The sequence below is a fragment of the Sminthopsis crassicaudata genome, chromosome 4, assembly GCF_048593235.1.
Source record: "Sminthopsis crassicaudata isolate SCR6 chromosome 4, ASM4859323v1, whole genome shotgun sequence".
In the NCBI taxonomy this organism is placed as follows: domain Eukaryota; kingdom Metazoa; phylum Chordata; class Mammalia; order Dasyuromorphia; family Dasyuridae; genus Sminthopsis; species Sminthopsis crassicaudata.
In genome coordinates this window covers 351257385-351284043 of record NC_133620.1, presented here as the reverse complement: position 1 = coordinate 351284043, position 26659 = coordinate 351257385, and the positions used below count along the sequence as shown (strand labels likewise).

General features: G+C 43.1%; 1 protein-coding gene across 1 annotated transcript; it reads left to right on the top strand.

The window, feature by feature from the left end:
• The first annotated feature begins 1182 nt into the window (after positions 1-1182).
• Positions 1183-26211, top strand: TNS4 (tensin 4). Its single transcript, XM_074261453.1, has 13 exons — positions 1183-1337; positions 6455-7023; positions 11845-12289; positions 14748-15190; positions 16979-17068; positions 18013-18138; positions 18944-19042; positions 19157-19234; positions 19558-19629; positions 21709-21877; positions 23815-23883; positions 24176-24202; positions 24882-26211. The coding sequence occupies exons 2-13, from the start codon at positions 6552-6554 to the stop codon at positions 25021-25023; spliced, it is 2232 nt and encodes a 743-aa protein (XP_074117554.1). The 5' UTR covers positions 1183-1337; positions 6455-6551; the 3' UTR covers positions 25024-26211.
• Positions 26212-26659: the final 448 nt, after the last annotated feature.

Genomic DNA, 26659 nt, shown 5'->3' with positions numbered 1-26659 from the left:
CTGAGTCCCTTCATCTCTGTTGCCTCAGGTTTGTTAACTATAAAGCACTTTCCTCTCAGGGATGCTATGAAGATCCAACAAAGTATTTGTAAAGCACCCAGGACAGTCCTTGGCATATGTCATTGTCCTGTCTGACTCTTCCTGATCCCATTTGAGGTTTTCTTGGCAAAGAGACTGGAATGGTTTTCCATTTCTTTCTCCAACTCCTTTTACAAATGAGGAAACTGAGGCAGTCAGGTTTGAATGACTTGCCCAAGCTCACCATCTGGAGACCAGATTTGAATTCAGGAAGATGAGTCTTCCTGACCTTAGGCCTCAAATTCTATCTACAATGCCATAGCTGTGCCCTAGCACGTAATAGGTACCTAATAAATACTTCCAATAAACACCCCCTCCTTCCTAAGAATAATAATTCACATTCTATAGAGCTTTAGGGTTTATAAAGCACAGTCTTCACAATAGCTGGTGAGGCAAAATGAGATTTTATAACAATAACAGTAATGGGAAAGCTTCAACAGTGAAGTGGACTGATTGCCCAGGTCAACTCTATACCTATTTATTTTTTATTTGTCTGCCTTTGAGGTGCCTCCCTGAGGCTAAAGATCAGGTTTTTGTTTTGCCTTTTCTCACATCGCCAGTTCCCAGCACAGATCCTGGGCTACGGTAAGCCCTTAATAAATGCATATTGACTCATTCACCATATCATCTTTTATTATCGAAGATGCGTAAAGTGATAGGAGAAATTGGAAAAGTGAAGACGCTTGCTGGTTTCCTATATTCCAGTCAGTCAGCCCCCGCGGCTGAACTCCTGGGCGCCCGCGCGTAAAACAATTCTACTGGGCCCGGGAGCGAAGCACTCCTGGCCTCAGTCCGCTAGTCTGCAAGCTGGGGCAGCCCAGGGCGTCTGGGACGCTGGTACCTGAGAGGCGAGTCCAGCTTGGGAGACACCCAGCCTCCCTCCCCATCCCCACTCCCAACCCTGCCTGATGCCCACGGGCGCCCGCCCAGCCTCCTCCATGAACTCATTCCAGCTCCCCATTGCTTCACTTCCGCCACTGCCCCGCGCCAGCCCCACCTGAGGCACACCTGAGGCTGGCCAGAAACCCGAGAGGGATGGGAGGAAATGGGAGGGGCGTCTCTCCACTGTCAAGGCCATGTGCTGAGGCCCCAGGGGGAGGGCGGAAAAGATGCTCTTTAAGGAGTGGGGGGTAGTCTAGATCCTCAGTACACTCTGCACCTGGCCGTGGAGCCCACCTCAGTCCCAGGAGACCAGTTATAACAGGAGAGCCTCAGGGAAAGCATCTCATCTGAGGCGAATCCAAGCAGCTGTTTCACAGGTAGCCTCCCAAATCACAGATTAATTAAGACTTTGGGATAATTCAGTGGGGGGAAAGAAGTTCTGGTTATCCTCCTGTATTCTTTTATCATTCTAATACTTTGTATCTTCCCCCGTGTAAACTTCGAAATATTAATTCTTATTAATATTATCATTTTTTTATTATATCAACCTCACCACCCCATTTTTTTCCCCTTTGGGATCAGGAAGGGCTATGGTTGTGGCTGTGGTTGTGATTGTTGTTGTTTGTACTTCACACTGGAAAAGGACTAGCTATCAATATTATCATTTTTATTGTATCATCATCGCCAGCCCTTTTTTTCCCCCTCTGGGTCTAAGAGGAGTTGTGGTGGTTGTTGTGATTATTTGTTCTTCATTCTGGAAGAAGACTAACATCAGGGAGGTGATGCTGTTATATGCAAGTAATTTGAATTTTAGTGAGTGTGGGCTGTGCAAAGTCACTTTCAGCCTCTCTTTCTTCTCCAGAGCCATCTGAAAGAAAAACTGAAGTCAAAAAGTCAACAAGCTTTTAAGTGCCTGCTTTGTGCCAAGCACTGTGCTAAATGCAGAGGGTCCAAAGAAAGGCAAAAGGCAGTTCCTCAAGGAGCTCACAGTTTAATGGGGAGAAGATAAGTCAAAGATAAGGATCTAGCTATCTCTGTGGAGAGTCAGTGTAGAACCTCGGTTCTGCCACTTACTACTTAGAAAATCCTCAAGCCACTGGACACAGAGGACCTGGGTTCAAATATGTGCTCTGAAGTTGAATACCTGTATGACTTTGGGCAATCCCCTTAATCTTTCTGAGACTCATTTTTTTTAAATGAGAGGTAGGAGTAGAATTAGATGTTGCACAGGGTCTGAGATTTGTGATCCTATGAGCCCAGAGATACAGGACTGATGCCAGGAGAACCAGGCAGGATATTGAGAGAGATATAGCTTCTAGGAACAAAATTGGATTTGTTGTCTGTAATCACCAAGTAGAAAGGACCTTTGTTGTTATCCAGTTGTTTCAGTTGAATCCAACTCTTTGTGACATTATCTGGAGTTTTCTTGGCAAAGATACTGGAGTGGTTTGCCTTTTCCTTCTCCAGTTCATTTTATTGATGAGGAAATGGAGGCAAACAGGGTGAAATGACTTGCCCAGTTGTTACAAATCTGAGGCCAGACTTGAACTCAGGAAGATTGATTCAGCTTTCTAATTCAAACTTGGCACTCTTCCACTGTACCACCTAGCTGCTCCTTAGAGGGATCTTAGAGGTCATTTACTCCATCTTTCTCATTTTTATGAAGAAGGAAACTAGGCAGAGAAGGGAGGTGCCTTGTTCAATGTTACACATTTAATAATTTGGCAAAGTTGGGATCTGAACTCAAATTTTTTGAGCCAGAATTCTTTCCATGAGTTCTTACCCCACCTCCTTCCCTCAAGAGGCTATACCATCTGGCTTCTACTATATTTACCCTTCAGGGGCTATTAGTTGTGCTTCTGACTCATTATCCTCCTGAAAATCCCCTACCTCATTCCCCAGATCTCTGGAGAAGAATTCAGCCTGGGGAATTGAGCACTCCTCCTTCTAAAATGAGAAGCTCTGATATATGAGGGAGAGGGCTGGAGGACTCTTGCTGTGTTATGTCCCTCCCCAGCACACACAGATTTGTGATAGCCAGCCTGCTCTCCCTCTCATAGATGTGTGAGATTGAGAACAAAGACGGAAGTATTGGACCCTGAGGGAGATGGAAGAGACAGGGCCCAGACCTCTACTTGGCAGTGACAAAGTATTCTGATCTATTACTCACTTTCCATACTCAGGGAACTTGGTGGGCAGCTAGGTGACCCAGTGGATAAACTACTGGTCCTGAAGTTAGGAAGACATATTCCTGAGTAAAAATCTGGCCTCAAAATACTTACTAAATGTGTGACTCTAGGTAAGTCACTTAATCTTTTTGCCTCAGTTTCCGCATCTGTCTAAAGCTGGAGAAGAAAATGGCAAACCACTATCTTTGCCCCCCCCCAAAAAAAAACCCAAAGCAACAAATGGGGTCCTAAAGAGTGAGTCACACCTAATCTCACCCCAAAGAGCCCTCAAGGTAGTGGGTAGAGTCAGGATGGAGAGAGAGAGAGAATCCCTTCCATGTGGAACCCCAGTGATTTCATTCAGTAACCACATAAAGCAAAGATAATTCAAAAAAGAGTTTATTCAAACCCTGCCCCTGCCCTTGTCATTCTCTATGACTCAAATCATCTCTTTCTGATTTTCCCATTTCAGGAAAGAATGCTGTAGGGGAGGGTTAGGGAGGAGACTGCCAGGTCGGGGAGCCGGGAATTTATACCTTGAGTCAAGTCTATATAAAAGACTGCATTTCACAGGATTGCAGAAATGTCTGTACTCAAATTAGATCTTCTAGTCCAATTTCTTTATTTTACAGAGATAGAGCTGAGAGCTCCCTGGTATGAAACTTCCCCCACAATGCAGGCCCTGTAGTTTAAAGAGCAATCTATTTGGCTTCAGGACTCATTTAAACCCTTAAAAATTACTGAGGACCCCACAGAGTTTTTGTTTGTGTGAGTTATAGAAATAACATCTTAGCATTATCATGAAAATAGTTTTAGCCACAAGAGCCCCCTAAAAGGGTCTTGGGAACACTCTAGGTTTTAAAGACCACACTTTGAGTATTGTTAGTCTAGAATACAGAAAAGTGGAAATATTTGTTCAGGGTCACACAGCCTTTCCACACACAGGTCTTTCCACCCTGAATCTAGGCAGACCCCTTAGCTCCATTTCCTAATACTTCTCAACTTGACAGAAGTCAAGATAGTTGACCCATCATCCCAGGAGGACAGAGACTGTGACAGAATTCACAAACTGCTACTCTATACTATAAAGTAGGTTGAGATCTTATCCTAACAAGTCAGAGAGACTTAAGCATGATGATGGAAAAATCATCTCCCAGTATCCTCAGCTGCCCTAAGCAGAGGCACTGGGAAGGAGACCTCCCTGGCTCCTTTTCATTTCCATTTATAGACATCTTCCAAGATGCAGCCTAAGCAGAGTGAGTCCCCGTGGAACCTTGGGGCAGCAAGCCTGGCCCTGTCAAGGTGGATTCATCCTCTTGTTCCCTGTTCTTTTAATCAGTTCTAGAAACACAACAACCTCCTCCCAGCTCTCTGGCAATGATGATTCCCTTCACTGCTGTAGCAAGGTGACAGGAGTTTCTGAGCATCCCAGACCCATTCTGGTGTGAGTCAGGAAAATGGATCCCACCTAATCATAGCAGCCAAAAAGCAGTCTGAACTCAAGCCAAGTTACATTCAAGTCACTGCTTCTAAAGAGAAGAAAGGGAAGGAAGGAAGGAAGGAAGGAAGGAAGGAAGGAAGGAAGGAAGGAAGGAAGGAAGGAAGGAAGGAAGGAAGGAAGGAAGGAAGGAAGGAAGGAAGGAAGGAAGGAAGGAAGGAAGGAAGGAAGGAAGGAAGGAAGGGAGGGAGGGAGGGAGGGAGGGAGGGAGGGAGGGAGGGAGGGAGGGAGGGAGGGAGGGAGGGAGGGAGGGAAAGGGAGGGAAAAAGAAAAACTGGGGAACAAAAGCTCTGGTTCCAGATGAGAAAAAGAGCTTATGAAGTGAAGAGTGCCAGTTTGGTTCTGGATTCAAAACCCTTCCTCTGTCATTTATGAGTTATGCGATCATAGGCAAACTACTTCTATTCTCCAGACTCCATTTTCTCATCTGTAAAATGGGGTGCCTATCTTACAGGGCTGTTGTAAGGGAGTAAGAAACTTTCCTTGAAAATTCATTCACATACCACCTCCTACAGGAAGTCTGCCCTATTGTCCCCAGTGGCCCATGCCCTCTCTCTAGAAACTGCTTTGCATATCTTTTGTATTTAATTTTCTATGTACATGTTGTTCTCCCCTAAAAGAAGATAAATTCTGAACTATGAGTGTAAAATGTGGCACAGAGTATCAAACTTTTGTAGTGGGTAGATTCATTTTACTGTTTGTTTTCCTTTCCGCCTCTTGTTTATACTTGGTCAGAAAACCAGCCTCAGGAGCCAAGGACTGCTTTCAGGCCCTGTCTCCCATACCTCCTGGCTGTGTGACCCTGAGCAACTGCAATGGCCTCTCAGTTTCTAAAACTCTAAATTGAAGAGAAAATACTGGTATTTCATTGGGAGAGGAAGACCCAGGGTTGGATTTTTATCCCATACCAATGATATTGGACCAATACAAGCCCAGTTCCCATCTAGGAGGGCTGGCCCTCTGGGAGGCTGGCCCAGTGCATAGAACACTGGACCTGAAGTCAGGAAGAGTTGAGTTCAAATTCAGCCTTGACCAAAGTCAAGTCACTTATCCTATGCTAATCTCAGTTTCCTCATCTGTAACATGGGGATAATAATAACACCAATCTCCCAGAGATATATAAGGATAAAATGAGATAATATTTTAAAATACTTTGCAACTCTCAAGACTTTATATAAGTACTAATTATTATATAAAAATAAAAATATACATTTAAAAAATTGTTAATGGAATATACATTTGTTGAGAGCGAGGAGTGTTTCCATTTTCCCTTTGTACTCCCACAATTCACCATGGTACATAGCACACAGTAAATATAGAATAGATACTGCTTGAATTGAAATGCTTTGCAAACTTCCAAGTTGATTCTCTATATAAATGTTGGTTATCATTGTTATATTAGACTTGAAGTCAAAAGACCTTGAAACTCAAAAAAAACCCCACTATCTGTGCATGTCCTTAAACTGGGATTCACCGACTCCCAAGGATATGGGATATCTATGGATAGATTTCAAGGGATCAGCAAATTTGGATGAGAAAAAAGTTAATCTTTATTTTAATAAAATTGATTTCTTTGTAATCCTGTATATTTTATTTTATGCATATAAAATCATGATTCTGAGAAGGAGCCCATAGGCTGCCCAAAGAATACAAGAGGCAAATAGGGTTCCTGCTCCCGAGCCCTCAGCATGGCACTTCATTTCCTCCTTGCTCTGGGGACAAACTGAAGCCCAGGAGACCTGAATTCTGGGAACCAGTGGTCTGAGCAGCTGAGAACATGTTTCTAAATGATGCAATCTATTTTATTCTTGTGATTTGCCTATTCCAGGTCTCCTTGGGCACTTGAAGCTGAGGATTACCTCCTGATCGAGACTGGAACAAGGACTGTGGGAGAGTAACGAAGGGTGAACCACAGGCCACTGACCATGTCCCAAGTGATGTCCAGCCAGATGCTGAGAGCAGGCCATGCTGTCTGTGTAGGCCCTCAAGAGGAGACCAGAAACAGCTTTCTTCCCACCCGGAGCACCAACCTGGCTCCTCAGTGTCCATACTATACCACCGAAGGCTGGGGGGCCCAGGTCCTGATGGCCCCCACCCCTGCAAAGGGGCAACCAATCCCCAACAGGGGCAGCTGTGTCCTGAACTTCCATAGTCCTAGAACAGGACAGGCAGCACCAGCAGTGACCAAATCAAATTGCCTCCCCCAGCCCAGAGGGCAGCAAGATACAGGCTGGACTGATGACCTAGCTTCCTCCATTGGTTTCTCTTTGGAGAGCCTCAACCAGATGATCCTTGAACTTGACCCTACCTTTGAGCTTCTGCCTTCAGGGGCAGATCCAGCCCCAACTCCCAATGTCGCAGTAGCAAGAAGCAAAAAAGAAGACTCTGAAATATTAGGTAAGCGTGCTGGGGAAAGGGAGGTGAAGAAAAAAAGGAAAAAGCATGTGGCCAAAGAGATGATTTCTAAATCTGGAGTCTGTAGATTTTTTTAAAAAATTGATAACTATATTTCAATATAATTCATTTCCTTTGTACTTTAAAAATATTATTTTAAGATGTGAGCCCTAGTCTTTACCAGTCTGCCAAAAAAAGGAGCCCTTATACAAAAAAAAAAAAAAAGGCATATCTGGGGAAAATTGAATAGAAAGAAGGAAACAAGCATTTATTAAGTACTGTGCTAAGCACAGGTATTACCTCACTTGATCCTTACAACAAACCTGAGAAAGTGCTATTATCATCCCCATCTTACTTATAGGGAAACTAAGGCAAACAGAAACTAAGTGACTTCCTGAGAAGTAAGGATTTGAACTCAGAGCTTCCTAAATTCCAGTGGTTTATCTACTAAGCCATTTAACTGTCTCTAAATAAAATAGGATTACTTTGTATCTAATCATTAGGAACTGGGGACACTGTTCTGCTACTAGGAAGAGACATTTCTCTCAGAGCAGTCCCAGAGACGTGAAGTCGAGGACTATCCGCGGAACCTTAGCCAAGGCACTCCCTCTACTCTGGGCCTCTGTTTCCCCATCTGTAAAATGAGGCTGTTGGACTTGAGCAGTCTAGAGTCAAAGAGAAAGCTGATGATTTTGTACAGCCCTGACTCACTTAAATCCAAGATATCCTCCTCACGATGGGATCGGTATTTTCCTAGAACAAAGGATGAACAACAACAATCACAGATTTAACTCTGACTTCTTTAAAAGTTAAAGTTAAGTTTTAATGTGGAGATTAACCCCACTCCTCTGCCCACTCATCTCTCCTACCTCTTCCCTCAGCCGTGAGCCACTTTCCAAACCCGTTATGAAAACTATAATTATCCTTCTAGTGGTCATTATTGCTTGTTAGGGCCAGTTGGGAATGATGAATTGCCCAAGAGAGGGAATTTAGGGGCTAATTAATGTTAATAGAGTCAAACTATTTTAATGGAGCTTATTAATGGCATTAGGTGGGTGTTTTATACACCCTAGGGGAGCCTTATTGGACATGAAACCCCTTTGCAGCCCCTTTGGCAGAGAGGACTACTGTTATCTCCTCTCCCCCCAACCCCAAGTCCTGGAGCCTCTGAACTTAATCAAAAGAAACCTAGTTATTCCTCTTGAGAAGAGAAGACTGGGGATTATGGGAAGTCAGGGATCTTTAGTTTCTTCGAGGGAAATGGATAAAGTGGAACAGAAGAGAGCAGTTAATTCATTCCATTCATATCTGAGTATGACATTTTTCAGGGCAAAAATAGAGCACTGGTCCTGGAATCAGAAGGGTCAAACTCAGCCTCACATACTTAGTGACCATGTTGTCCTGAACAAGTTCTTTTACAAGAAAGAAACTAACTTCTCCCTATATTTCCAATAAGTGATCATCCAGCCTCTTCTTGAAGTTTTAAAATTTAAAAATCTATCTACTTATATTACTTCATATACATATATTGATACATATATATTACTATCTATCTATATATATATTATTATTTACATATTACTATCTCTCTCTATATATATTGGTCTTAGATCATATCTCCTTTAGAACAAAGCAAAAACCAAACCTAATAAGTCCCAGATTTAAAGGTCAAAAGGGCTCAAAAGGTCACTTAATCTATCCCTTTCATTTCACTAGAACTATGTGATCATAGAGGGAAGTCCCTCTAACAATGAAGCCATGTCACACTCTTGACTCCCTGACTTGCAGCCCACTAAATTAAAAAAAAGAAGCTAACTCCCACTGATGTCTTCTCCCAAATTGTTTCTACTCACCCTAGGTGGACTGTAGAATTGGCCATGAGACTTGTTCCCAGAGATCCATGAGTTCAGGGACTTGCCCTACCTTGCCTTTTTTTTTTTTTTTTTTTTTTTTTAGGGGTTATAGTTTCAATGACTTTCAGTGGCTGCTCATCAAGATGTGCCTAGGGGGCAGCTAGGTGGCACAGTGGATAGAGCACCAGCCCTGAATTCAGGAGGACCCGAGTTCAAATCTGGTCTCAGACACTTAACACTTCCTGGCTGTGTGACCCTGGGCAAGTCACTTAACCCCAGCCTCAGGAAAAAAAAAAAAAAAAAAAAAAAAAAGATGTGCCTGCCAGATAGCCTGGGGATGAGAGGAATTTAATCATAGTCACAAAAGCACGAGGACACTCGAGGAATCAATTAACTAGAATTTATTAAGCACCTACTACATTCACAGCAGGGGCCAAAGAAAAGCAAAAGCAATCTATGCTCTCAAGATCTAAGGAATGAAGGGAGAGCTATCTTGCTGTATCCTTTCTTCCTAGAATGTTGGTGTAGGGAAGGAGTTTTTGAATACCTTTCAATTCAGGTATCCTCTTAACACATCTCCATAGGGACTTTTTTCAAACATGGGTGAGACCAGATGGTATCTAAGAGAATCTTCCAATTCTAAAAGTCCATGATCTAGTCATTCACCTTTGTTTGAATAGAGATTCCGGCACAGAATCCTGTATACTCCACAGCTGCTTGTTGGAAAGTTGTTCCTTAAGTACTGATGTGAAATCAGTTTCCCTATGAACTGTCCTGTTCTCTCAAGCAATGCAAAAAAATATATCCTCTGCCACAAAATATTTTTTTCAAATATTTGGAGACAGTTGCCATGGTCTTGATGAGCAATCACCAATTCCTTTTCTCCTTATAGGCTTGTTCTTGTTGTTGTTTAGTCATCTCTGACTTCATGACCCTATGGACCACAGCACACCAGGCCCTTCTACTTTTTTATCTCTCAAAATCTGTCCCAGTTCATGTTCATTGCTTCCATGACACTATCTATCCATCTCATCCTCTGCTGTCCCCTTTTCCTTTTGCTTTCCATTTTCCCCAACAGCAGGGTCTTTTCCTTTATCATTCCAGTCACTTTCCTTTGGATAAACTCAAACTTGTCTATTTTCTCAAAATCTTTGACTTGGAAAGGGTGAAAACTATTAACTTAGTGACCTTGGGCAAATCACTTGAACTTCCTGGGGCCTCAGTTTCCCCATTTATAAAATGAGGAGTTTGGATTAGATGGGCCTCTGAAATTCCCTCCAATTCTGGATCAATGACCCTTTGATCCCCCTCCTTAAAATTTCATCTGATTCAATTCAATCCAGCCTTCTATTCTGTCAAGATATTATTTAGAACCTATATTTATTAACCAGTTTTGTGTCATCCCTCTTAAAACATCCCTCAGCCCAGAGCTGAGCCATTCCTTCTAAGTATGTTGCCATATTTCATTTTCCAACATGTTTCTCCCAGTCCACAGCAAAGGGCTTTTAGTTTTAATAACCCACCATCACCCCTTTCCTCCACCCTGCCTGCTCCTGCCCTTGGCACCTGGCAAATGACCCAAAGCTTGGCTCAGACTTGCCTATTAGTAACTGGCTGCATGGGTGCCCTGCAGGCTCATTTTGTTTATCCTGATAAACAAGAGACACACCTTGGGTATGGGAGTGGAGAAATTCACTGTGTTCTTTTACCACTAACCATATCCACCTCCAGATATCTACAAAACAACAGTGACTCAGTCTCCCCATCCATCTTCCCTTCCAGTAATACTCTTTTCCAATCTCTGTTCCCTTTCCAGCCCCTAGAGATGGTAAAGTCCCAGAAACAAAGCAAAAAAGTGGTAGGAGAAATTTTCTAAAGCTGCCCTGATGGACCTCCACAGTGCTAGACTTTTGGGCAGTGTTCAGGATTAACAGCTGACTCCTACTCCTAGAAAAGAGCAAATTAGGCAGGTTCCTCCCCAAAGATATACCCAGTCACCCACTCCAGGCAGAGGCCCTGTGGTGTTCTGCAAAAGAATAGCTTAGAATGAAGTTATGTACTTCTCTTGCTTATATTCTAGCAAACTCAAAGCACTTTCCCCTTTAGCCCTCTTGTCATTTAACAGTGGGAGTCCCACCCTAGCTTAAGGACAATCAGAAAGACGTAGGATGAGCCCCGTCAGTCAATAACCACCCAAAAGTCTAGGCCAAGCCCAACCCCTTCACTACCCACCCATTTGACGTAAGTACCATCATCACCACCAGCCCCTGCTGGCAAGTCCAAGTCTTAATGAGCAGGTAAGGACAGAGCCAGAACTGCTGTGCAGGGGCCAAATAATGAGCCCCACCCTACTACAGGCTGCTACAAGTACAAACATTACAATCATTACCAGGGGCACACGTGGAGGGCCAGAACCAAAGAAATGGGACAAGAAGAGGAAATAGGGCAAGACTTAGTGGTGCTCCAAAATAAAGGACACCCATGCTCACATAACTAGGGTAGTACAAAGAAACAGAATCCCTTTACTTGAGGGATGGGGGGGAGAGGAAGAAGAAACAGAAAGTAAACCTTATCTTCAGTGTCCTGTGGCAGAGAGAGAAATCCTAAGATTTAGAGCCAGAAATTACCTTAAACATCATCTAGGTCGATACCCTATTTTATGGATAAGCCAACCAGACTTCAGAGGAGTTAATATGTCCAAGGTCACTCAGCCCATGTTAGAGCCAGATTTCAAGCCTGGCTCTCCCAACTCAAGTTCTGCTCCAGGCCATTTGGGCTAGGCATAGGGAGATGGAACAAGGAGGAGTAGCAATGGCCTTGCCTCGTGATTGTGTGCCCATAGGGTCTGGGGAGAAGAGGGCTCCTTTATGGGTAGCATCTCCTGAGAATTCAATTTCTAGTTTAGAAAGATTCTAGTCTGAGCATGGCTGTCTGAATAATGTCATTGACTTTCTTTTTCTCTCTCCACAAGATATCAAGTATATTGAGGTGACATCTACCAAATCGAGGTGCCAGGACCCCCCCCAGCGCTGTGCCAGCCCCTCAGCCATCCCTTCCTGTGGATCACCTCTCAGCGGCGGCCTCCTCCTCTGCAGAGACAGACCCCGTGAAAACAATGCCAGCAGCGAGAGCCTCATTTTCTCTGGGAACCAGCATAGGGGACATCACCACATGCAGCAGCCTCCACCCCCAGTGGGAGAGTGGTCATCTCATCCCTTACCCTCCCCTGGTATCACCATTCCCCAACCCAAGCACAAGAATCCTGGCCTTCCAAGTGACAGCTTCCTCCTGGAAGCGTCTCCGGGCTCAGGAGCTCTGCCAAGGCCCTCAGCGGGGAGCTGGGCACTGCAGAGAGGCAGCAGAGCTTCTCTGTTGTCCAGCAGCCCAGGCTCTGACACCAGCTATGTGTTTGGCAGGTACGTCCATTTTTGCTTGTCCCTCCTCCCTTCCCAGTGACAAATCCAGCCCTTGCTCGGGACTATCAGCAGAATAATCTGTAGCTCTGCCTCTCTACTTAAAGTAGAAAAACCTGTGAGCAGTATTTCTCCCTTAAGATAAATTAAGGGCTTTTCATTTTATAAAAAAATTCATTTAAATAGGGAGCTCCTGTGTTTAAAAATGGGTTTGTTTGGGGTTTTTTTGTTTTTGTTTTTTTTGGTAAAAATCTGACCTACACCCAGCAGTTCAAGGAGAAATCTACTTAGGAAGATCCCGCCAATATGCTTGTCCTCATTTTACAAATAAGGAAACAAAGTCTTAGAGAGTTTAGGTAACATATTCTCAGTCCTGTAGCTAACCCAGACTAGGGTTTGAGGTAAGAGTCAAACCCCAAATCTTGCCTCCAAATGCACTGTTCTTTCCACCTCACCATAATCTTATATTAAGGAGTTGTCCAACAAAATGCATTATTTTAAAGTCAAAACCCTCTTTTTGTTGTTCAGTCATTTTATCATGTTTGACTCTTCATAACCCCATTTGAGGTTTTGTTGGTGAAATACTGGAGTGCTTTATTTTCTTCTCCAGATCATTTTATATGGGAAGAAACTGAAACAAGCAGGCGAAGTGACTTGCACAGGGTCACACAGCTAGTAAGCCTCTAGATTAGATTTGAATTCAGGTCTCCTGACAGCAGGCCCAGTGATCTAACCACTGTACCATCTAGCTTAAGTATATGTAGAAAATACTCTTAGAAAATCTTTAAAGAAAGAAGAAATCTAAAGGGAAACAAAGCTTTATATTTTCTAGATTTTCTAGACTATCTTTTCCCTGTCTCTCCTCCCCCCAAACTTCTTCTCTTCTCCATTTACCTCAGTAATTAATATTCCTCTAATATTCAATAAGTTTTTGTTAATATTTATTTATTATTCTATGTGCCAGGCATTATACTAAATTTTCAGAATATCAAAAGAGACAAAAGAGCACATGTCCTCAAGGAGCTTATAGTCTAATTTACAAAGTAAGCTAAGTACAGGATAAATAAAAAATAATTTTGAAAGGGAAAGTCCTGGAATCAAAAGGGTTGGAGAAGGCTTCTCATAGAATGTGGGATTTAATTGGGGCTTAAAGGAAGCCAGGGAGGTTAGTAGTTAAATTAGGCCATTTACTATCCTAAATTCTCTCCTTTGAATATTCTCCAGTTCAATAATGTCCTCATTAAACTAGGATGTCCACAGCACTCTGAATGGGGTTCAGCCATGGCAGATGACAGGCAGGGTTGCTACTTATCTCCCTTTTTCTGGACTCTCAATCATTGAGGTTGCCTGATCTGATTGGCTTTCTTGGTAACAGATCATACTGTTGGTTCCTATTGAGACTGTAATCCACTATTTTATCCTAGAGGCTGAGTGCAGTTGGCCTGAGCCCAACCACTCATTTCTTTATATTTGAGTCAATCTCTCTTCTAACAGAACTCTCTAAGTACCACTCAGAATAAAGAAGAAAGAAGGCAAAGCTGAAGGGAGGCATGGGCTGGAAAAAAGATGGATAAGAAAAAAGACTGAATTAAAGACAAACTTTTATACTAATCATGAATAGCTAAGAAGGGAGAAAGGAAGGAAGGAAGCAAGGGAGGAAAGGATAAAGGGAGGGAGAAAAGGAAAAAGGGAAAGAGGGAAGAAAGGAAGATGGGAAGAGAAAGCGAGGGAAAGGGAGAGTGGAAAGGAGGAAGGAAGGAAGGAAAGAAGGAAGGAAGGAAGGAAGGGAGGAAAGGATAAAGGGAGGGAGAAAAGGAAAAAGGGAAAGAGGGAAGAAAGGAAGATGGGAAGAGAAAGCGAGGGAAAGGGAGAGTGGAAAGGAGGAAGGAAGGAAGGAAAGAAGGAAGGAAGGAAGGAAGGGAGAAAGGAAGGGAAAGAAAAAGAAAGCTTCATTCTGTATTCAGACAACATCAATTTTTTCTCTGGAGGAGGATAACATTTTTCATCATGAGTCCTTTGGGATTGTCTTGGATCATTGAGAATATCTAAGTCCTTCACAATTCATCATATAATAATGGTATACTTGTGTACACTGTTCTCCTGGTTCTGTTCACTTCACTTTGTACCCGTTCATGTAAGTCTTTCCAGGTTTTCATGAATTTGTTTTGTTAAAAATAGTTTGATAACTGTTTTAGCATAATTGTATTTTCTATATATTCATTTTATACATTTAAGAACATTCTTTGAAAAAAGCATTGCTTTGTAGAACTAACTCCAAAAAGGACTAAGAAACCCTGACTGAGAGTTGTTGCCAAAATGCATTGAATCAAACCTAATGCTGTGCAGTCAGACAGACAATAAGCATTTAGTAAGCACTTTAGGGAACAGCAGTTAGTGTCTGGGAAGGAGAAAGTACCCTCCAGAGACATCATATCAACTTGTCTTCCTTCTTTCTCTACAGCAGCCAATCTCTGCTTCCTACCAGCACCTCCAGCCACCAGCTTGCCTACAAGAACCCAGAATGCTCCAGAGGTTCTTCCTCTAATATCCACAACCCCAGCACCTCATCTCCCAGTGGGAGACCCAGTTATTTCCACCTCCAGAGCCCTGACTCAGGGCTCACACCACCCGTTTCCACCCTGGGCCAGCCTGCTGGTTCATACTCACCCCCACTGCAAAAGGAGCATGCCAGCAGCTGTCCCCCATCCATTGCTAATTCCATGGTGGACATCCCCATTGTGCTGGTCAATGGATGCCCAGAACCAGACTCTGCCTCTCCACAGCCTCCTCGCCGACATCACAGCTTTGTCCGGCCCAGGGCTGACACCTCCAGCAGCCCATATGCAGCCCTCAGTAGCCACAGCAAAACCCCCTCAGATACCTCTCTTGCCTCCTCCTCAGAGGGTAAGTTTTCATCTTTCAAATTATGAACCCTGATTGAAGTCCTTCTAGGTCTTTAGCCTTAATCTAATACAGAAAAGGATATTAAGCAATATAAGATATGACCCATGCCCTTTCCTTCACCACCAAAAATTTCATTCTCTTATTCCCAGGACGCAAAACTTTTAAGGGCTGAATCCTAATCTAGAGCTGGAAGGAAAGAGAAGTTATCTACCTAAACCCCTTCATTTTATAGATTAAGGGAGGAAAGGAAATAAGTATTTTCAAGCACCTACTATGTGCCAGACATTTGATAAATGCTTTACTAAAATATAGAGATAATAACCTTCGGGTAAGTAACACAGAGGCACATAGATAAGGATTTTTGCATCTTTTTGTATGCTCAGAGCTTAACACATAGTTAAGCTTATTAAATGTTTATTGAATGACTGAATGTCATAAAGCTTTAGGATTTGAAGGAACCTTAAAAGCCAACTAGGCTAATCCCTTCACTTTACAGAAAAGGAAACTAAAATTCAAGGTGGTTATATGACTGGCCCAAGATTACCCAGGTAGTAACCAGCAGAACTAGGATTTTGACTGTCACAGTTCTGTGACTTCAAATCCTGTGCTCTTTTCACTATGGTAGGCTGTTTTCAGCATTTCCTAAATCCTGAAGTTCTCATGTCTAATTCAAAAATCAAATCATAGAATCTCTAATTCATAGGATTGCAGAAATAAAACAGAAAAGACCTCAAAGCTCCAGTATCTTCATTACACAACTGAGGAAATTAAGAATTATGCAGGCTAAATTACCTATATGTCCAAAGTCACATAGGTAGTAAGCCTCAGAAATTAGATTTGAACTCAAATATTCTCATTTCAAAATTCATTGTTCTTTTTATTGTTCTATGTTGCCTCCAGGGTTAAATTAGACCCATGGTTCTCAGGCCCAGTTTCATGTCATTCTGGGCATCTCCAGGTTTGTTGTGATGGTGATGGAGGTGATTTTTTTCCTTGAGAGATATCAAATTTTTCAAAAATTTTACAAATTTAATTTTTTTTAATTTTATAGACCTGTATAACTAAAAGAAATTTTATAGATCATCTAACACACCAAATCTAATCATTTTAAAGATGAGGAAACTGAAGCCTAGAAAGGGAAATTACTTGCCACAAGGCCATATACAAAATTAATGATAGTCAGTCCTAAAATTCTGGTCTACTGACTCCTAGTGAAACATCCTTTCTATCAGAGACTTTTAAAAGTTAAATATCTCATATGGCAATTCTAGAAGTGGGGAGGAAATGGGCCATGAAATTGAACAGATTCAGGCGGAACAGTGCCACAAATCTAGGAGATGATTTTATTCTTTTAATTGAATTTTTACCAATTTGATTCTGATTAATTGTCAGGATTATCACAGGTTTCATAACAGTTAGGGTTAGAGGAGACCTGAAGCACCTCGTAGGTCCCAGGTACCATTCTACACATTGGAGATGCAAAAACAAAAACTAAATAGTCTCTTCCCTCAAGGAACTTACATTCTACTTCAAAAGATAACCCTCAAAAAAAAAATTAAAAAAAAAAAAAAAGATAACCCTCCATCTTATTGATAAAGAAACCAATGACTACAGAGGTTAAATGTGAAGAGGGGTCTACAGGTTCAAAATGCCCACACTCTAGAAAACCTTCATCTGATTCTATTTGAGGGTATTATGAACAGCAAATGTGGGAAGGCCTGATCATGATCAGTTTAGCAGCGCCGGGGTGCATCCTACAAAGATCTTTCCTTCCATGTCCTATCTCAGGTCCTAGCAGAGACAATTCACCACCAACCATGAAGTTTGTAATGGACACATCCAAGTACTGGTTTAAGCCAAGCATCACTCGGGATCAAGGTAATGTGTGTGCTCTCATAAGGGAAGGAAGAAGGGGAAGACAAGAGAAAGGAAGAGAAGCAGAGCTAAATTAGAATAGGACGACAGGAGCTTTACCCCAGGACACTAATATGACATCTTCCTTTCCTAGAAGTTCCCTCTTGGGTGGAGGACATGCTTACCTGATTCTCACTTTATGGTCTTCCACTAGCTGGTCTACTATCAGGGACCACCCCCTTCAGGACTTCTAAGGTCCTATCACCATGACACCCCTCTTCTGGAGTCACCTTCCCCTCTTACTCTTCTCAGGGACACAGATCACTTTTTAGGGACAGACCATTCCTTATCTCCCCACAACTTCATCTACTGCCCAGAGTGTTTTCTTGACCACTAACTTACCCCTGGAATGAATTTGGCTTAGGTACAATTATTCCTAGTTAAGGGAGGAGAGAGGGGGATAATTGGAGAGATGACACAAGAAAGACAAGTCCCTAGATCAAAGATATTGGCCTAAACCAAGGCAAAACTTATCCTTTGTCATGGTACATGAAATAGGCCAGTCAGTAATTCTGCTATTCTCCATGGCTATTGTCAATCACTTAATAAGCATTTATTAGGTACCATTGTCAGGCACTGTGCTAAGTACTAGGGATTCACAGATAGACAAATGGCAGTTCCTCTTCCCTAAGAACTCACAATCTAATGGGGGAGACAGTATGCAAACAAATATATACAAGCACAGTAAGAAATGGATTGACCTTATAGTCAGAATGGACAGAACTAGGCAGTAAAAAGTACTTCCTGCCTATAATTAAGCAAAACTGTAAAATAGATCCAGGGGACTTTAGTATCTGCTTTCCAAGAACAGGGGAGGGTCTCTCACCTAGAAAGTATGTGAGACCGAGATATCCACTGGGGAACGGTAAGTAGGGTAGGGGGCATTTCTGATATGAGAATCATTTCAGCAATCGAGCTACTGAAGATGGAGGAACCAGGAGCTTTCGTGATCAGGGACAGCACTTCGTATAGAGGGTCCTTCGGCCTCGCCATGAAGGTTCAGGAATCTTCAACATCCCTTCAGAGTAGATCAGGTAATCTAAGTCATATGTCCCCAGGACCTTAAATCAGTACTGGACAGGGGGCAGGGGTAGGGGGAGAATAGCCATAGGGTCAAGAGAATGGCATGATCAAAGACTCAGGAAAAAAGTTAGATATCAGGAAACATGACTATAGCAAAGAGATTATGCTGGAGATTAAGAAAATCAGTTCTAAAAGAAAGAACATGGGAAGTAAACATAAGACTTTGAGAACTAAATTGAGGAGTTTAGATTTGGTCTAAAAGCTATCGAAGTTTCTAGTAATACAGAGAGAAATTCCCTAGTTCATAAGATTTAGCATTGATTTATGAACCTTAAGAGACTATCAAGTTTAGATCCCTTAAATTACAGGTCAGGAAACTGAGGCACAGATGCAAACTCACATGTTCTTGATCACACTAGGGATTCATTGCAAGCACTAGAACTGGGAGCCAAAACAAGTGGCGTCTCCTTGAGAAGATTTGAAAAATAAATTCTCATTCTGTATCTGGGTGATTTTGCTATGATATGGAGCTGCCTTATGCAGCAGGGCTGAATGGGATTGTAGCATAGAGTTGGAAGGGACTTTAGAACCATCTAGTCCTATCTTCTCATTGTATAGATGAGGAAACTGAGGTCCAAGGAGTGACAGTGAGAGAGCTAAGGTTTGAAACTCCACAAGACTAAGTTCGCAGCTCTTTCCACTATCTCCTGGAAGCACATCTTTAACCTGGCTTTGCAGAGGAAATAAGAGAGGGAGAAATTAAAATGTTCTGTGAATGCTGGTAACCCACGCACTCTTCCTCATGATTATATTCAGGAACAGACGGCAATGACCCCGATCTCATCCGACACTTCCTCATTGAATCTTCAGCCAAAGGGGTACACCTCAAAGGGGCTGGGGAAGAGCCCTACTTTGGTAAGTCCCCAAGCTATCGCAGTTCCATCAGCCCCTCATAGCAGCCAGTTTTCTGCCTTTATGGTCAGGGATGGTGGATCCTGCTCCACTTTGATGACCCCATTTTCCTTGCAGGCAGCTTGTCGGCCTTCGTATACCAGCACTCCATCATGCCTTTAGCCTTGCCCTGTAAGCTAGTCATCCCCAAGAAAGGTGAGTTCTCTGCTTGCAATAGGTCTTAAAGAAAGACTTCTGATGGATTAGGGTGAGGGGGACATTATGATAGACAAAGGAGGGAGGGAGAGGAGGGGATGGGAGTAGGGAGCAAAAAATTATTAAACTTCCAAAGTGAATGGCGTGGCTAGAGCCCTAGCATCCCATATTTGCATAATTGTGATAATTATATTGGGCTACTTAGACATGTCACATCATGGACTTGGAAGGAGCAATTCAGAGAATTAATAAGGGGTGTTCTTTGTTGGAGGGACTGATTTGTTCCAATCCCTATGGGGGCCTGTTGTTTTTCTTTGATTTAGAACTGGGAGGTGGAGATGGCGCCCCAGATCCCCCAGCAGACATGGAGGTCTCTCGATTGAAGAAATCAGCTAGTAAGTGGTTAACAGGGAAGGAGAGAAGGAGGAAAGGCGCCAGTCTAGGCTCAGAGGGGCCTAATGGTCCAGACCCACCTCCCACTTTCAAACTCTTCTCTTCCCACCAAATCTCCTCCCATACACATGTTTCCCATCAGCACTTTAACAAGGTGATGCATTCTCCTTTCCTCAGAGTAAAAGTAGAGATGTTGAGAGGCTAACATTGGCCAAGTGGCAAAGTAGCCGGCACAGGGGATGACTGGGGCCATCTAGCCCAATGCTGTGCACAAAGTATGTTCTGTGAACATGATCCACAAACAGAGAGAGACAGACAGACAGAGAGGGAGAGACAGACAGACAGAAACAGAGAGAGATAGAGAAAAAGCAGACAGAGTGTTAGAGAAACAGAGACAGAGACAGAGAAACAGAGAGAGAGAGAGAGAGAGAGAGAGTGGGAGAGACAGACAGAGAGAGACAGAGAGAGAGAGAGAGAGAGAGAGAGAGAGAGAGAGAGAGAGAGAGAGAGAGAGAGAGAGAGAGAGAGAGAGAGAGAGAGAGAGAGTGGGAGAGACAGACAGAGAGAGACAGAGAGAATTTTGCTATATTCAGTAGTCCAATCTATGGAGAGGGTTTTCTGCATCTGAGAAGCAGTGTTAGAGAGTAAAGAACACCAAATTTAGAGTCTAAATACTCAAGTTTCCTCCTCTGCCCAGTAATCAAAGGCAAGTTACTTAACTTCTGAACTTTCTCTACAAAATGAGGGGAGTTGCACTGGATGATGCCTGAAGGGCCTTCCAACTTTACCAGCTGTAAATCCTAGGATTTCTTTCATTTTAAGAGTGTCTCTCTGGGCCCAAGGACCCTCCCCTACAGGAGGGAGGGCCGCCTCTCTTAGTCTGAGACCCCTCCGGCAAGATTCTTTCAATTCTTAGTTGCCTCCCCTCTTCTCCTAATTAGACTTTAGCCATCTGGATTAACTCATACCTTGAAGTCACATCTGGAAGCTCCCATATTCTCCCAATTCCTTCCCCCTCACCCCAACTTGCGACCACACACACACACACACACACACACACACACACTCTCTCTCTCTCTCTCTCTCTCTCTCTCTCTCTCTCTCTCTCTCTCTCTCTCTCTCTCTCTCTCTCTCCCTCTCTCTCTTTCTGCCTCTCTCTCTTTCTGTCTCTCTCTCTCTCTCTCTTTCTATCTCTCTTTGTCTCTGTCTCTCTCTTTCTCTGTCTCTGTCTGTCTATCTCTGTCTGTCTCTTTCTACCTCTGTCTCTCTGTCTCTTTCTCTCTCTCTCTGTCTCTATGTCTCTTGTCTCTTTCTCTTTCTATCTCTCTATCTCTTTGTCTCTCTATCTCTTTTGTCTCTCTGTCTCTCTGTCTCTATCTCTTTCTGTGTGTCTCTCTGTCTCTGTCTCTTTCTCTCCACACACCCACACACACACACACCCACTCTGTCTCTCTGTTTCTGTCTCTCTTTGTCTCTGTCTCTGTCTATCTCTGTCTGGCTCTTTCTCTCTATCTCTGTCTGTCTCTATCTCTCTCTCTGTCTCTCTATCTCTTTTGTCCCTCTGTCTCTATCTCTCTCTGTGTGTCTCTCTGTCTCTGTCTCTATTTCTCTACACACACACACACACACACACACACACACACACACACACACTTCCTCTTATCAAACAAGGCCATGGGCACTTAATTCTCATCTCCAGCCCTGCGCCCAGTACACATTGATCCATGAACACTGACCTGTCAGAATGAACAAGGGAGGGGAAAATACCCTGTGGAGTAAGATAGCCCATGCTCTAGGACTTCTCCATGGCCATAATTCACATCTCCATCCCTCCCACAAATGGCAGAATGCAGACGTGGATCACACAGGACAAGAGCTAATCCCATGAATCTTTCCCCTTGACTGCTAAATTCTAATCTCAAACCCACTGCTCCTTCCCCTTGTGGGGCTGCTCTCTCCGCAGCTCTACTGTTTGCATCATGGGCTCCATTTGAATGGGGGAAGGAGAGGTCTCATGGAGTGACCCAGGGTGGGTGGCCGGAACCTTCAGTGAGCAACAGCCATTCTTGTCTGTGTCCTAGGCTGCCAAGCCCTGTACCTGACCTCCGTGAGTGTGGAGACACTGACCGGGGCCATGGCCGTGCAGAAGGCCATCTCTGCCACCTTTGAGAGGGACACTCTACCCACACCTACTGTGGTCCATGTTAAAGTCACAGACCAGGGAATCACCCTCACCGATGTGCAGAGAAAGTAAGACACTTTCCATCCGCCCTATCTCTTGGGATGGGTGGGAATGACAGGGACATTTTTCTGGAAGTACAACTCGGAGGAGGGAAGTTCAGTGGATGGAACCTTAGAAAAAATGGCAGAAAGTTGGGTTTTTCTGGTCCTCACTCTATGAAAACAATTCTTTGTCCCTAAATCTAGGTACATAAGCTTTGTACTCATCCCCCTTGGTCTCTTCAGCCTTTGACTCTTCTCTCCTTCTTGAGCTTTCCTGACATTATACTGTTTTTTCTCTTATCTCTGATCACCCTTCTCTGACTCTTTCCTCCTACTACCCCTTAAATACAGTCAGAACACCCACAGAACAAGAGGTTCTTTCCTGAGCCCCATTCTTTTTTGGAGCTCTTCCATTTCAATTGTCATCCCCAGACCCACATCTTCCCTTGGAATTTCTCCCCAGAGTTCCAGTCCAGTATTTCCAACTATAATCATATCTACTTGAGTGTGTTGCCAACCTTTCAAACTCCACCTACTCAAAAGTGAAATCCTCATCTTTTCCTATTTTTATTGATGGCCCCCACTATCCTTCCAGTCATGTAGATTCATAGCCTTGGAATTACTTTGTGGCTCTTTCCTCTCCCTTATTCCCCCCATCTAATAAGTTACCAAATTTATAGATTCTGTGTTGGCAATATCTCTCATTCCTTTCCACTTCCACTGGAATCAGCTAAATTCAAGCCTTCATTACCTCTCAACTAGACTATTACAACTGCTTCCTAATGGGTCTTCAGGCCTCTAGTCTGTCCCCTCTAGAATCTATCCTTCAAACCAACGTGCAAGAAATCTTCCTTACCAATGTACTGCCTTGATTATCATCAGCATTTTCCTCTGCCTGCTGAATAAAGGGTAATCCTGGTGTTCAAGGCCTTCCATAATCTTACTCCAACCTGACTTTTCAGTCTTGTCTCAATGTTGCTTCATGTATTCTGCATTCTGTTCTCACTGCACTCTCTGTTCCATCCTTGCTCTGCTCCCTTTCATCACCAAGTGGTCACCCTGCTTGAATGAGACAATCCTCCACCCCATCTGCATCATCTCCGTTTGCTCCCTTCTTTCCATACCCAACTCAGGTATCATCTTCTCCATGAAAACTTTCCCACCTGAAGGTGAGCTGTCTCTCCTCAAAATTCTCCTTGAGCCTTTCTTAGGTCAAAGCTTCTTAAATTGTGGGTTGTGACCCTATATGAGGTCACAAAACTGAATGTGGGGGTCTCAAAAATTTGGCAGCAGTAAAAAGCATAAAATATTTCACCAAAATTTAATTCTTTATGTAAAAATAAATAAGCACATCCATCTCATAAATATGCTAATTTGCTTTCCATTTTTAGTAAACAATAAATGATATGTATACCAAAGAACTATTTTAAAATAAATTTCTTTATGATTGAGTATCAATAAATGTTTGATTTATTCTATTTGATATGCCTGTATACCCAGAGTTAAGTAAAAATTTCTCAGCTGAAAAGGGGTCACAAGTAGAAAAAGGTCAAGAAGCCCTGGCCTAGATCTCCTTTTTATCTTTTTTATCTGCCTTATTTGGTTTATATTTGCAACCTTGCCATTTCCCTCATTTGGGTTATAAGATGGCTTTTACCTATCTTTATGTATTTACATAGTTCTTTACACACTGTAATGAATATTAATAATATAAAATATAAAACAATATATATTGTTACATTTAATGCAATACAATGATGTATGTATTCTCTAATAGATAATATGAAATTATATATGACAAATTATTATCTATAATATTGTTATATATTAATAATATTAATGCTAATGTATGCATATTGAATTTATATCCCTCAGCCTCTCTGACCTTCCAATTCTAAGGGAAATGCTCGTGGGATGCTGCAGTAGGCTCCCACCCATTCTTTTTTTGCTCCTTCTCTTCACAGAGTGTTTTTCCGGCGACATTATCCACTTGCCACCCTCCGTTTTTGTGGCATGGACCCAGAACATAGGAAGTAAGTATAAGATTAATGTCTAGAAAGTCTAGGATTCAGGATGATAGTCCCACATTTCCCTTGTTCACTTATCCCTGGCGAACCCCTCAGCCATCTCTGCTCTTCCTCTAGCAGGGGTCACTTTATGAGGTGGTACTACTGGGGAGAACTAGAAGTGATTCTGCAACTTTCCTTGGGGGAGGATAAGGAATAATAGGAGGAACTTAGATCTTTTCTGCATATCCCTCTCAGTCAGATCTCCAAAAGAACCAAGCCTTTCTTCATTTTGTTCTGTCTCTCCCTTCTCAAACAGGTGGCAGAAGTATTGTAAATCTTCCCGGTAAGTCCTCCTCCCCTCTCCTCTTACTCTGAAACTTTCCTGGCCTAGTCTGTCAATCATTAAATGAATATCCTCTATGGATAGATCCCTGTGCTGGGATCATGGGAGGGATCCAAAGCGAAGAATACCAATCGTCATCCTCCAGCTGCCCCATATTTACTGCAGAAAAATACAGTGCTTACCTTCAGAGGGGCTCTAGTCTGATTGTAATGGAGAAGACTCGATTCCTGTGCTTAAGGGGAAGGAGTATAGTCAGCTAGGGGGAAAAACCAGTTACTATCCTCAAGTGGTCTCCAATCTGATGACGTGGGGAGGGTCTTTAGGAAACCCCAACTGATTGGAGTGGGGAGAAGCATAGTTTCTACTCTCAAGAACCCCTAGTCTGATGAGGGAAGAGAGTTTCTACCTGCAGGGAGTCCCTAGTGTGGTGGAATTGGGAGGGAAGAGTTTCTTCCCTAAGAGAATCCCAAGTCTGATGGGAGAAGGTAGAGATTCTATCCCCCAGATATGAGCATGAGGAAGTACAAAGACTACTTTAAAGTGTGTGTGTGTGTGTGTGTGTGTGGTGGGGAGGGGGTCAGAGGAGGAGGTAGTGAGTTAAGGAAATCCAGTCCTATCCTAGGCTGGAGAATCTTCAAACCCTAGATCTCATTCAAGCTGCCTTTCTCTTTCTCTTAAGGATTTTTGGTTTTATTGCCAAGAGTTTGACAGAGCCTGCAGAAAATGTGTGTCATCTCTTTGCTGAATATGACGCTGGCCAGCCAGTCTCTCTGGTCATCGACCTCGTGGCTACCCTGCTTCTGGATACGGAGAGAATATAGGTGCAAGAGGAGGAGTAGAGGGCTCCTGGCCAGGGGGTGCCTCCCATTGCTCCCTGAACCCCAGAGTGGCAATCGCTTGCCCATCTCTGCCTGAGAGAGGAGAGAGGCCGTGGCCCCACGTTTAGACCAGCCCTATGAAGACCTAGGTTGCCATCTCCATGGAAGGCTGGGAAGAGACTGATAAAAACTATTTCTAGAGCTAAATCCTCCGAATATTGACAAAACTGTCCTGAGCTCTTCTGTGGAGCAGAGACGCAAGTGTTATGTTCTTAGTCCCTCAGAGTGTACCAAACCTGAGAGACTTCGAGGAGTGAAGCCCCAGATAGGTATATGTTCAATGATGACGACAGGATTCCAGTCTGACTCCACTCATCACCAGCATAATGCAAGGTCTCAGAATCTCAGAGTGAGTTCATCCAGCCAATGTTAGAATTGAAGGCTATTAGACCAGATTTCTCCCCCAGCCCCTCAAACTAGCACTATAGCCATTATCACTCTCACTGGAAAACTGAAAGCCACAATCAGAGCATCTTGTCCAGGGATTCTTCACCTGGGATTAGTGAACTTGTGTTGTAATAATATTTTGATAACTATTTGAGTAGAACTGATTTCCTTTGTAATCCTATGTATTTTATTTTTTACCTTTTTTTGCCTTTAAAATATTAAGCTGAGAAGGGGATCATAAGCTTCACCAGGCTGCAAGGGAACAATGAAAAAGTTCAGAACCTCCTGATCTAGCTCAACTCCTTTATTTTATAGAGAAGCTTTTTTCTTGCATCTCTCAGGCATTCTGGTCAGACTTTTTCCAAAAAAAAAAAAAAAAGGAGGGAAAAGGGAGGGAACAAAATGTATAGAAATACTGAAAATGATCAGGTGTAGCTACTGAGCCCCTAAGGAATCTGACCACTACTTATGGACTTCTCTCTCTTGCTTGCTGCTGATTGGTGCATTCAAAAATATCTGGGATCTGCCTACCCTGGATTGGTGCATTTAGAAAGAACTGCATAAACTCTAACACATGAGCATGGCTCAGGTCTGTCTGCAGTTCTGACAGCGTGACTAGTTCAGGGCTGCATCTCATGTGTCATGGAACATGTCCCAAATCTGGACAAACTGGCCCTGATGGGCTATGTCACTAGTCAACATATGTGCCTTTATTTTTACAACAATAAAGTATAACTAATTTAAGGTTCTGGTGAGCATGAGCTGTATTTCCCTTCCTTGAAACCAGAAACAGACCCTAGTAGCTTCTCACTCCCCTGCTGCTTTTCATTTTTCTGGAAGAAAGTATCGGACGTCTAACTTCACAGATGCACCTTCTTTAGAGGAACTCAGGAGTTTTTAACTTGGGGTCCATCCTCTTTAGGGAGTTCCCCCACTTTTACCATTGACTATTTAAGTCACTCTCTCGACCTCGGTTTCTCCAGCTGTAAAATGATGGAATTGGATTAGATGTCCTATAATTCTCATCTCTGATTCTTTGTCCTGCGTGTGCCTTAAATTAATTTTCACTCTCCCTCAGAACAAAGAATCAAACCCGTTTCGTGGCCCCAGCCAGCAGCATCGACCACATGGGGGTAGCAGAGAGTCAAGAATCAGAACATGGCTTTGGAGAAAGACCCCATCCCAGGGAAGC

What these genes read in the sequence shown, in the direction of transcription:
- TNS4 (XM_074261453.1), top strand. Translation starts at nt 6,552, where the DNA reads ATGTCCCAAGTGATGTCCAGCCAGATGCTGAGAGCAGGCCATGCTGTC. An exon ending in AAGCATCACTCGGGATCAAG is followed by an intron (nt 17,069 to 18,012) that starts GTAATGTGTGTG and finishes GAATCATTTCAG; the next exon opens with CAATCGAGCTACTGAAGATG. An exon ending in TCGATTGAAGAAATCAGCTA is followed by an intron (nt 19,630 to 21,708) that starts GTAAGTGGTTAA and finishes TCTGTGTCCTAG; the next exon opens with GCTGCCAAGCCCTGTACCTG.